At 42.4% G+C, this 10527-nt stretch overlaps 1 protein-coding gene across 1 annotated transcript; it reads left to right on the top strand.

Annotated features, from left to right (window-relative positions):
• Positions 1-4453: 4453 nt before the first annotated feature.
• Positions 4454-6831, top strand: LOC136467366 (phenylalanine ammonia-lyase-like). Its single transcript, XM_066466049.1, has one exon. The coding sequence runs from the start codon at positions 4573-4575 to the stop codon at positions 6712-6714; it is 2142 nt and encodes a 713-aa protein (XP_066322146.1). The 5' UTR covers positions 4454-4572; the 3' UTR covers positions 6715-6831.
• Positions 6832-10527: the final 3696 nt, after the last annotated feature.

Raw genomic sequence — 10527 nt, 5'->3', positions numbered from 1 at the left:
CTTCCCAAAACCAAATAAATAATAACTTTCATAACTTCTGCAGCAATAATCTCAGCATCTCTATAACTACGACATTGAGCAAATCTGTTTCTTCAATTGGAAGATCTGCAAAATATTTTAATTTTAATATTTAAAATAATAAATACAAAACACAAGTTAGATACAAAACTCAGTATAACAGAGCTAACGAACTAAATGAGGTAGCATAGGCATGAAAAACAAAAAGACAGATAAATAACTCTGATGTTTAACATAGCACCACAAAAAGACTATATAGAACAAATCTATAAAAAGAAACTATTTCAATAGCAATGAATATAATAAGTTAAGTAGAAAATCATATCTGTTATACCTTGTTTATGTATAATTTGAAAGCTTTATACCTTGACAAGTTTAAGAAGGAGGAAAGATAAGGATTCCATCAAAGACAAAATAATAGGTACAAATATGAAATCTTACATGTTGCTCAGCTATGTCACGTATTGCAAGTAACAAGAATTGATTCTCCTCATGGGTGCACAAATAGTATGTCAATGCCTCACGAATAGGCTTTGCATGCTCCTGCATGACATAAAAATTTGAAAAACATCTTATCAACTAATCTGAAGATGTAGGCAATATGCCCTAATCAAATGATCACAGTTTTAAAAATAGAACTTGACAAAGCCATAACTCAAGAACAAAGTAACACCTCTTTGAAATAGAGATGAGTCAGGCCATCATAAGATTCAAGTAATTCAAGAACAAAAACTCCACTGTCATTTCTGCAAAATAATGCTTTTTTAAATGTTAATACCTTAAAAGGTTTAACAAATGATAAGAATTTTCCAAAAAAAATAGTGAATAAGTCAAAAGAAGCATACTGGCTAGTTGAATTGGACACACTACCAAAAGTAATGCCCATCCTATAAACATCAACTTTTCTCGATAATGGATATGAAAACTTGAAGATTTTGCGAAAGTTCCTCACAATTACGAGAGCATCTTCTTTGACAATACTGAAGTCCTTAAATGGACATATGACTTCAAATCTTTGTTCCCTCGTGTTTGTAATAACAACATACCAATATCTATTCTTGCAAGCTAGAACAAAAATCTTTCGACAAAAAACAAAAAGATTTTATGAATTTCAATATGAAATGAATATGAAAAATCCATTCATAAAACATAACATTTCTCCTCATTTTTAAATAGAAAAGGACATGTATATCACAAAGCCACACACATATACAGATAGTATGAAATGAATTAAATTAAAAAAACTTACAAGGTTAGCATTGTCTAGACTATATCTAGCGTATTTCTCTAAGTGATAAGAACTATCACTTGGAACAAGATCGATATTTTGAAGTTCAAGCTGACAAATATGCATATAAGATTTAATAAATACATATTGAAAAGCATTATCACAATGGGTAATTAAGTACCCATTTGAGAATAAAAAGTTAGACGTACAAGTAGCAAAACAAAACTTAAGCATATAATTTAATAAACCAAGTCCAACACACAAGTTAATTACTACAAGTTATGCGCAAAATATAATAAACCAACCAACTTATGTGCAAAAAAAAGTTACAGAAAAGTTAATAGCTACAGATTATGTCAACAAATTTAGACATAAACTTATGTGAAGAAAGTTAGACATATAAGTTATGTGTAGAAAGTTATAGATGTGAAGAAAGTTAGATATAAAAAGTTAGACATGAAACTAATAATTACAAATTATGTGCAAAAAGTTACGCATAAAAGTTTGACAAGAAAGTTATAATTTAATACAGAAACTATAACATAATAACTACAATGCACAAGTTACATGCATATAATTTAATAAACCAAGTTCAATATAAGGAAAATTTTAGGATAGTTCATACCTATACTTCGAACAAAGTTGAGCAACACAACTTGTACGCATAAGTTAGGCAATACAACTATGTAAATAAGTTATGGAACATAATTTATCTACATAACTTAGGACATATAAAGCTTGTGACATATGGAGCTAAGATATAGACAATCACATATGTCAAAAAAGTCATTTACATACACCAAATGTTTTCTACACTAGAACTGTACAAGCAAAAAAAATTCAGCACATATATCAAATGCACTTCACATATTAGACTTGGTTCTATACCAAAAACACATACATTTAGTCACACATCCCCAAAACACTCCTAATAATACAAGTGAATTGTGGTCTCAAAACACTTCTAATCATGCAAGAAAATAAAAACATTAAATACTTTCTGCTGCACAAATGAACTAGTCCTACGGTTTAACAAAGAAACCTTGAAATAAATTAAAACTAAGATTCCACTTGGATTGATATTATCCAAAGAAATAATGAAAAATAACACATAAAAAAAGACTCAAACAACACTAAATCAGACTTGACATAACAATACTCTAGATTGGTAATATACTCTAACCACTCACTGGATTGGTAATGTACATATAATATTCATGTTTGATTGAGCATTCCCATCAACATCCTATCTATTCAACTTTCTGGCTGCTCAGTACAGTTGGTCATCCTCCAATGATACTGAAAACATTGTGCTCACATAGACCAGAGAAAGCTTATAGACAACAAAAGAGAGGACAAAGAGGATAAACTATGTACTAAAAAAATTAAGTGTCGATCGTATACCCATACCCTGTGCTCCATATTGATAGTATATTCAATTACTGTTAATAATCAACTCAAATCCACCACAATAACAATACCCCATAGTGATAGTATATTCAAGTACTGTTAGTAATCAACTCAAATGCAGCACAAGGATAACTAATTAATATTATCACCAAAGGAAGACTAGTTAGTATTTTCATCTTGGCTTACGGATTAATATTATCATCAAAGAAAAATAACTAAAAATAAATTAGAACAAAACAGGGCCGCACTGATGTGTAAGCCTCATGTTCTTATATCTTTCAAAGCAAGATGTGCTAGGTTGTATTATACTTTTTTTTGTTCAACTCAGTTGAATGACACGGCTGGTTTAAGAAAGCAGCCAACAATGCTCAAATTTTTATGTCATAGTTCATTTTCTGATTATGTGCAAAAGGCTATTAAGGAAAAGAAGGGGTATTATAAGCGCTTGTATCATGACAGGTGTGCAGACAACATAGAGAAGTATAAGGTGACAAAGAAGACTACAAAAACAAGCGGTGAGTGAGACAAAGGGCTCACGATAGGAAGACAAGGGATTTCAACCAAGTCAAGTGCATAAAGGATGAGATGGAGCAGCTCTTGGTAAATGAGGAGGAGATCAGACATAGATAGCAAGAGTATTTTGATAAATTATTCAATGGTGATAACGAGAACACCACTGTTTAGCTAGACGACAAGTTTGATGACACTAACAGGCGCTTTGTATGGATGATTCAAGAATCGGAGATCAGAGAAGCCTTGAAAAGGATGAAAGGGGCAAAACGATGGGCCCTGATGGTATCACAATCAAGGTGTGGAGATGTCTCGGGGATATAGCTATAATATGGCTAACCAAGATGTTCAAAGTGTTTCATATGAATGTTGCAAAAGTAGATTGAGATGTTGAATATGTTGTAATGGTTATACACGTGGTCTGCAAGCGTGTATTTCAAATGTTTCATCTGTTTTTTTAGACGTATGTTGCAAGTGTTTTAATTTGGATGTCGCATATGTTTCACACATATATTGTATTTGTTTCACACATATGTTGTAAGTGTTTTATCTAGATATAGCATATATTTTGCAATGGCTTCTCAAGTGTTTTTAGGTGTTTTTGCAAGTGTTTCGGACACATGTTTTATCTGTTTTCACACGCATGTTGCAAATGTTTTAGTTGAATGTTTCCAAAATGGATCGGGTGTTGTACATGTTGCAATGTGACTCACCTGTCACAGCCGACTGCTGCAGCTGCTAGGACGCCGTGCATACGTATGATAAGATGAGGATTATCAGCAAAAGAGTACCGAAAAAAAAAACAAAGGACATAAAACACTGCATCCCCAATAAGCATGGACAACAAAACAGCTCATCATTCACCGATCACCACGAAAGGTCCTAAATAACAGCATTTAGCGCAGCGAAGACAAAAACACAGTCGAAAGCACGCACCCCAGTCAGATTGCGAGAAACCTTTTCTTTTTTGCAGAGGTGAGAGCGACAACGTTGAACCAAGGCAAAGGCATGCGCATGTCCCGTCCTCACCAACTCTTGGGTCTTGAGTCCTAATGCGCACCAATCGCAGCCCTGCTGCGACCGAGCTTCCTGCCCCAGCGATGAACACGAAATTTCCGAACCACTGGCCACCAAGATTGGCACACGTTTGTCTTCTCTGCCAACTAACTGGCGCATTGGCATGGTCGTCTTGGACCAGTCACCACAGTCCACACCACCAGCTCCCTTCCCGGAAGCCTATTTAAACCTCGCCGCTCCCACTGGTTCTCTCAAGGAAGAGCAGCACTACCAAATCCTAGCGCAACACTAGCTCTCCTGTACAGCTTCCCAACAATCCATATCTCGCTGATCGGAATTTTTCAAATCGATCCTCAGCTTCATCGGTGCTTTAGTTCTCTGTGCTTGCAATGGCGTGCGAGAACAGCAACGTTACTGCCAATGGCGATGGCCTGTGCATGGCGACGCACCGCGCTGACCCGCTTAACTGGGGGAAGGCGGCGGAGGAGCTGATGGGCAGCCACCTCGACGAGGTGAAGAGGATGGTGGCCGAGTACCGCCAACCCTTGGTGAAGATCGAGGGCGCCAGCCTCCGGATCGCACAGGTGGCCGCCGTGGCCGCCGGCGCTGGCGAGGCCCGCGTCGAGCTCGACGAGTCCGCCCGTGGCCGGGTCAAGGCCAGCAGCGACTGGGTCATGAACAGCATGATGAACGGCACCGACAGCTACGGCGTCACCACCGGCTTCGGCGCCACGTCCCACAGGAGGACCAAGGAGGGCGGCGCTCTCCAGAGGGAGCTCATCCGGTTCCTCAACGCTGGCGCATTCGGCACCGGCACCGACGGCCACGTCCTGCCGGCCGAAGCCACGAGGGCGGCCATGCTCGTCCGCATCAACACCCTGCTCCAGGGGTACTCCGGCATCCGCTTCGAGATCCTGGAGGCGATCGTCAAGCTGCTCAATGCCAACGTCACGCCGTGCCTGCCGCTCCGCGGCACGGTCACCGCGTCCGGCGACCTCGTGCCGCTCTCCTACATTGCCGGCCTCGTCACCGGGCGCGAGAACTCTGTTGCAGTCGCCCCGGATGGCAGCAAGGTGAACGCCGCAGAGGCGTTCAAGATTGCCGGCATCCAGGGCGGCTTCTTCGAGCTGCAGCCCAAGGAGGGTCTTGCGATGGTGAACGGCACGGCCGTGGGCTCTGGCCTTGCCTCCACCGTGCTCTTTGAGGCGAACATCCTAGCCATCCTTGCCGAGGTCCTGTCCGCCGTGTTCTGCGAGGTCATGAACGGCAAGCCGGAGTACACCGACCACCTGACCCACAAGCTTAAGCACCACCCGGGACAGATCGAGGCTGCTGCAATCATGGAGCACGTCTTGGAGGGCAGCTCCTACATGAAGCTTGCCAAGAAGCTCGGCGAGCTGGACCCGTTGATGAAGCCGAAGCAGGACCGGTACGCGCTCCGCACGTCGCCGCAATGGCTTGGCCCCCAGATTGAGGTTATCCGTGCCGCCACCAAGTCCATTGAGCGCGAGATCAACTCCGTCAACGACAACCCGCTCATCGATGTCGCCCGCAGCAAGGCTCTTCACGGTGGCAACTTCCAGGGCACGCCCATCGGGGTGTCCATGGACAACACCCGTCTCGCCATCGCAGCCATCGGCAAGCTCATGTTTGCGCAGTTCTCTGAGCTCGTCAACGACTACTACAACAACGGCTTGCCCTCCAACCTGTCCGGTGGGCGCAACCCCAGCTTGGACTACGGCTTCAAGGGCGCCGAGATCGCCATGGCGTCCTACTGCTCTGAGCTGCAGTTCCTGGGGAACCCGGTCACCAACCACGTCCAGAGCGCGGAGCAGCACAACCAGGACGTGAACTCGCTCGGACTCATCTCCTCCAGGAAGACCGCTGAGGCCATCGAGATCCTGAAGCTCATGTCCTCGACGTTCCTGATCGCCCTGTGCCAGGCGGTCGACCTGCGGCACATCGAGGAGAACGTCAAGAGCGCCGTCAAGAGCTGCGTGATGACGGTGGCGAAGAAGACTCTGAGCACCAACTCCACCGGCGGTCTCCACGTCGCGCGCTTCTGCGAGAAGGACCTGCTCCAGGAGATCGAGCGCGAGGCGGTGGTCGCGTATGCCGACGACCCCTGCAGCGCTAACTACCCGCTGATGAAGAAGCTTCGCAACGTGCTCGTGGAGCGCGCCCTCGCCAACGGCGCTGCCGAGTTCGACGCCGAGACATCCGTGTTCGCCAAGGTCGCCCAGTTCGAGGAGGAGCTGCGCGCGGCCCTGCCCAAGGCGGTGGAGGCTGCACGGGCGGCTGTCGAGAACGGCACGGCAGCGGTACCCAACAGAATCACCGAGTGCCGATCCTACCCGCTCTACCGCTTCGTGCGCGAGGAGGTCGGAGCCGTGTACCTCACAGGCGAGAAGACGCGCTCTCCCGGCGAGGAGCTCAACAAGGTGCTCGTTGCCATCAACCAGGGCAAGCACATCGACCCGTTGCTCGAGTGCCTCAAGGAGTGGAACGGCGAGCCCCTGCCCATCTGCTGAGCAGAGTGCCTCAAGAGCGGAGTGTTCATTGTTCAATAGTTCGAAATCAGTTTTTTTTCTTCTTCCTTTATTTTTGGAACGTGGGTAGCAAAGGCTAATGACTGTATTCCATTCTTATGAATTACGTTAAGTTTTTAAGAAATATGTATTCCATTCTAGTTATTATTTTGTTTTGACAGCTAAATGTCTAAATTATTATCGAATCAGGTTTTTCTAACAGTATCTTGATCATAAAAAGAAGCACAGGCTTGCTAAGTGGAATATACTTTGCAAGCCAAGATGTATGGGGTTTTGGGCATCTTGAATTTAGAAGTTAGTACTATTGTTTACTCAGTAAATGATTGTTCAAACTTTTGAATGAGGTGGGTATTTGGCAAGATGTGTTGAAAAAGAAATATTTTAAAAACAAATGTTTGTCCCAAGTGGTAAAGCGGCTGTCCCACTTTTGGGTAGGACTTATGGATGTTAAAGATCTTTTCTAAAAAAAAGATTTAAAGTTAATAGTGTAAACTGAACTAGATTTTGGAAGGATCTTTGTATTGTGCAAGAACCTTTAAAACTAAAATGTCCAGGTCTTACGGAATAATGAGAAGAAAAGATGTTAAACTAGTCAAAGGGCTAAGTTCAACCCCTCTGAACATTTGGTTTAGAAGGGCAATAGTTGGTGATAGGTCCAAGGATTGACTTAGTCGTGTATCCTTAGTTTTACCCATTTATTTAAATGAGATGGTTTTACTTGTCTGTTAGGAAAAATAGTGTCTTCTTAACTCAATCTTTGTATGGAGATATCATGAAAAAAGAGAGAGAATTTCTAGGGAAAAAAATGTTCTGGCAGAGATACCTTTGAAGATAAAGATTTTTCTGTGGTAGGAGAGGTGTGATCCTAATAAAAGATAATTTACTATAGTGAGCCTGAAAAGGGAACACTAAGTGTAACTTACGTGGCTTAGAAGAAACAGTACAACACCTCTCTTTTGACTGTCGAATGGCTAAATTTTTGCGGAATGCATTGTTCATCATTTTAAATTTGCATCCACCCAAGAATACGGTCCACTTGTTTGGTTCTTGATAAAGAGTTTTGCTTCAAGTTTGAGAAACCAGGTTATAATGGGGTTGGCACACTACTACAGCAGGTTCGTCACATCCGGTCCAGAACCCCCCATCTCTGACGGTTATACCACTCGGCACTAACTTGTCGACGGTGATGACATGGTTAACACCGACGGTTCAAAACCAGTAGTGTTAATAGTAGATCATTGTCGTTTTGTCATCTGATCCGTTGTTGTTAGGGTTATTTTTGCAGTCGGTTCCTGTCAAAATCTAGCATTTCATATTTTCTAAGCACCGCCGTTTTGTGGATGCAAACGTCCGAAAGGTCCTAATGGTTAAAGAGGTGAATAGCCTATTAAAAAAAATTCTACAACAACATTTAACAAACCGGTTAGACAATTATGAGGCGAAACAAGTATTGCGCTAGCCTACTAAAAATGTAAGCTACATACCATAATTCTAGTTTTAATAGTTTCTAACCACACAATGGCTATGTCACTATACTAAGTTAGTGTGCTCCCAAAGGCTAACTAAAGAGCTACACTAACCAAACTAACTAGCTCTCACAATTAGCGACACTAAAAAACTTGATAACTAGTTTGCGGTAATATAAAGAGAGTGAGCAACATGGTTATACTACCGAGTCGAGGAGTGAACCAATCAATCACAGCCAGCCGAGTAAGCTCAGAATTAGGTGATTAATTTTGGCACATCGGGCCACATACCATCGTCGGCTCAAAAAATAGCACCATCAGTTCAAAGGATCCGTAGAGAGATAGATCCTCATGTCTATAATCAAAGACTTCAAGCAGCAAACCAGCAAAGGACCCAGCAGATAGAGATTCCACAAGGGTATCATTATGGCACAGATTATAACACCCTTCACATGATTTCGAATCCAGGGTATCAAGGCACACATGATTTCAATCCACAGATGGGTCAGCAGGTGCAGAGAAATTCAAATTCACATGATGACGAGTTGTTGCTAAAGGTGACCGAGATGATGAAGAATTAGTTCGGTCTGAAGCCAAAAGGGCTGACCTTTTTGTACAAACGCCCATATCCAGAATGGTATGATTTGGTCGCTCTTCCTGCAAATTATAGGCTTCCAGAGTTTACTAAGTTCACTGGCCAAGACAGTACAAGCACAATAGAACATGTCAGTCGGTATCTTACACAATTAGGTGAGGCATCAGTTAAGGAGGCCCATCGAGTTTGTTCCTTCTCCTTGTCCCTGTCAGGGCCAGCCTTCACTTGGTTTTCATCACTACCGGTCAACTCCATTGCCAATTGGGCTGATCTGAAAAAAAAATTCATACATATTTTTATACTAGGACTGGAGAAAAGAAGATTACTGATCTGACAACTATAAGGTAGAAGACTAATGAATTAGACACTGAGTTTCTTCAGAGGTTTCGAGAGACTAGGAACTTATGCTTCTCATTAAACTTAGCTGATGATCAGCTAGCTGCTTTAGCCGTTCAAGGAATGCTGCCAATGTGGAAAGAAAAACTGTTGGCACAAGAATTTGACAACTTGGGTCAATTGACTCAACGAGTGGTAGCGTTCAATAACCAATTCTAGAGTATACGCAGAGATACCCAATTCCAGAAGAGTACCACCGTGGCGAAGCTTATAATCCATACTCAGTCAATGACGGCTATGAAGATGATGAAAAAGAAGTTGCTGTGGCTGAATGAAATTGGGGCAAAAAGACAGTAATGGTGCCGAATCCTTGGGGAAGAGGAGTCGAGGAGAGCTATGACTTTGATGTCATAAAATCAGACAAGCTCTTTGATTTCTTGCTTGAGAAGGGACAGATCAAGTTGCCCGATAATCATATTATGTTGCCCCCTGATCAGTTGAAGAATAAGAAGTTCTGCAAGTTTCATAACGCTACTTCTCATTCCACTAATGAATGCAGAATTTTTCGGCAGCATATACAGAGGGCTATTCAGTAAGAAAGGCTTAGATTTGATACACCTCGGAAGATAAAAGTTGATGATAATCCTTTCTCAGGAGATCAAAATATGGTTGATATTGGGCTGCTCAAAGGAAAGACTAAGGTCCTAACATCAACCAAATCAAGAGAAGCAGGAATAGTCGATCCCGAGAGGCAAATATCGGCCGACGAATACAGGGGAATTAAAAGATGTCGCGACAAGCAAAAGAGCCGATATGAGCAGGGAGAAATGTCAAAAGAAGGGGCGACAAAGCCACGAGTTACATCTCGAATTCTGTTGAATAAATGGCGGTGGCAGAAGGAAAAGGTTTATCAGCGTTGGTTGGAAAAGCAAGAATACCAGCATCAACAAAAAAAAGAGAGGTACGAAAGAAAGCAAACTGAATTGCATTGGAATTGTCCTTTCTTCAGACATTGCTGGAACGAAGGTTTGAAGTTGCCTACCAGGAGTAACTGTCTAGAGTGCAGTGATCAGTATTGGGAGTTTAGGCAATCTCAAGCCAACCGCCGGCCTATCCATGCTCAAGATGCATATCACTATAATAACATGGATCGGTGCTTAAAAAATAGAAGTGTTCATAATCGGCTGGGAAAAAGAGTTGTTGATCAAGACTGGGATAATTATGAAGAAGAAGGCAACGAGAGAATATGTTTAGCAGGAAGGCCAATGGTGTCTAGGAGGTTTGATAAGAAGCCAGAAGAGAAGGGTGCAATGCCTAAGGAATAAAGAGTTAGAACAGCCTCAGGCATCCGGTAAACCTCAAGTATGGTGTGCTAAGCAAACAGCCAATAGAAAGCAA

Source organism: Miscanthus floridulus, chromosome 7, assembly GCF_019320115.1.
Source record: "Miscanthus floridulus cultivar M001 chromosome 7, ASM1932011v1, whole genome shotgun sequence".
Taxonomy (NCBI): domain Eukaryota; kingdom Viridiplantae; phylum Streptophyta; class Magnoliopsida; order Poales; family Poaceae; genus Miscanthus; species Miscanthus floridulus.
This window is presented reverse-complemented; position numbering and strand designations above follow the sequence as displayed.

What these genes read in the sequence shown, in the direction of transcription:
- LOC136467366 (XM_066466049.1), top strand. Translation starts at nt 4,573, where the DNA reads ATGGCGTGCGAGAACAGCAACGTTACTGCCAATGGCGATGGCCTGTGC.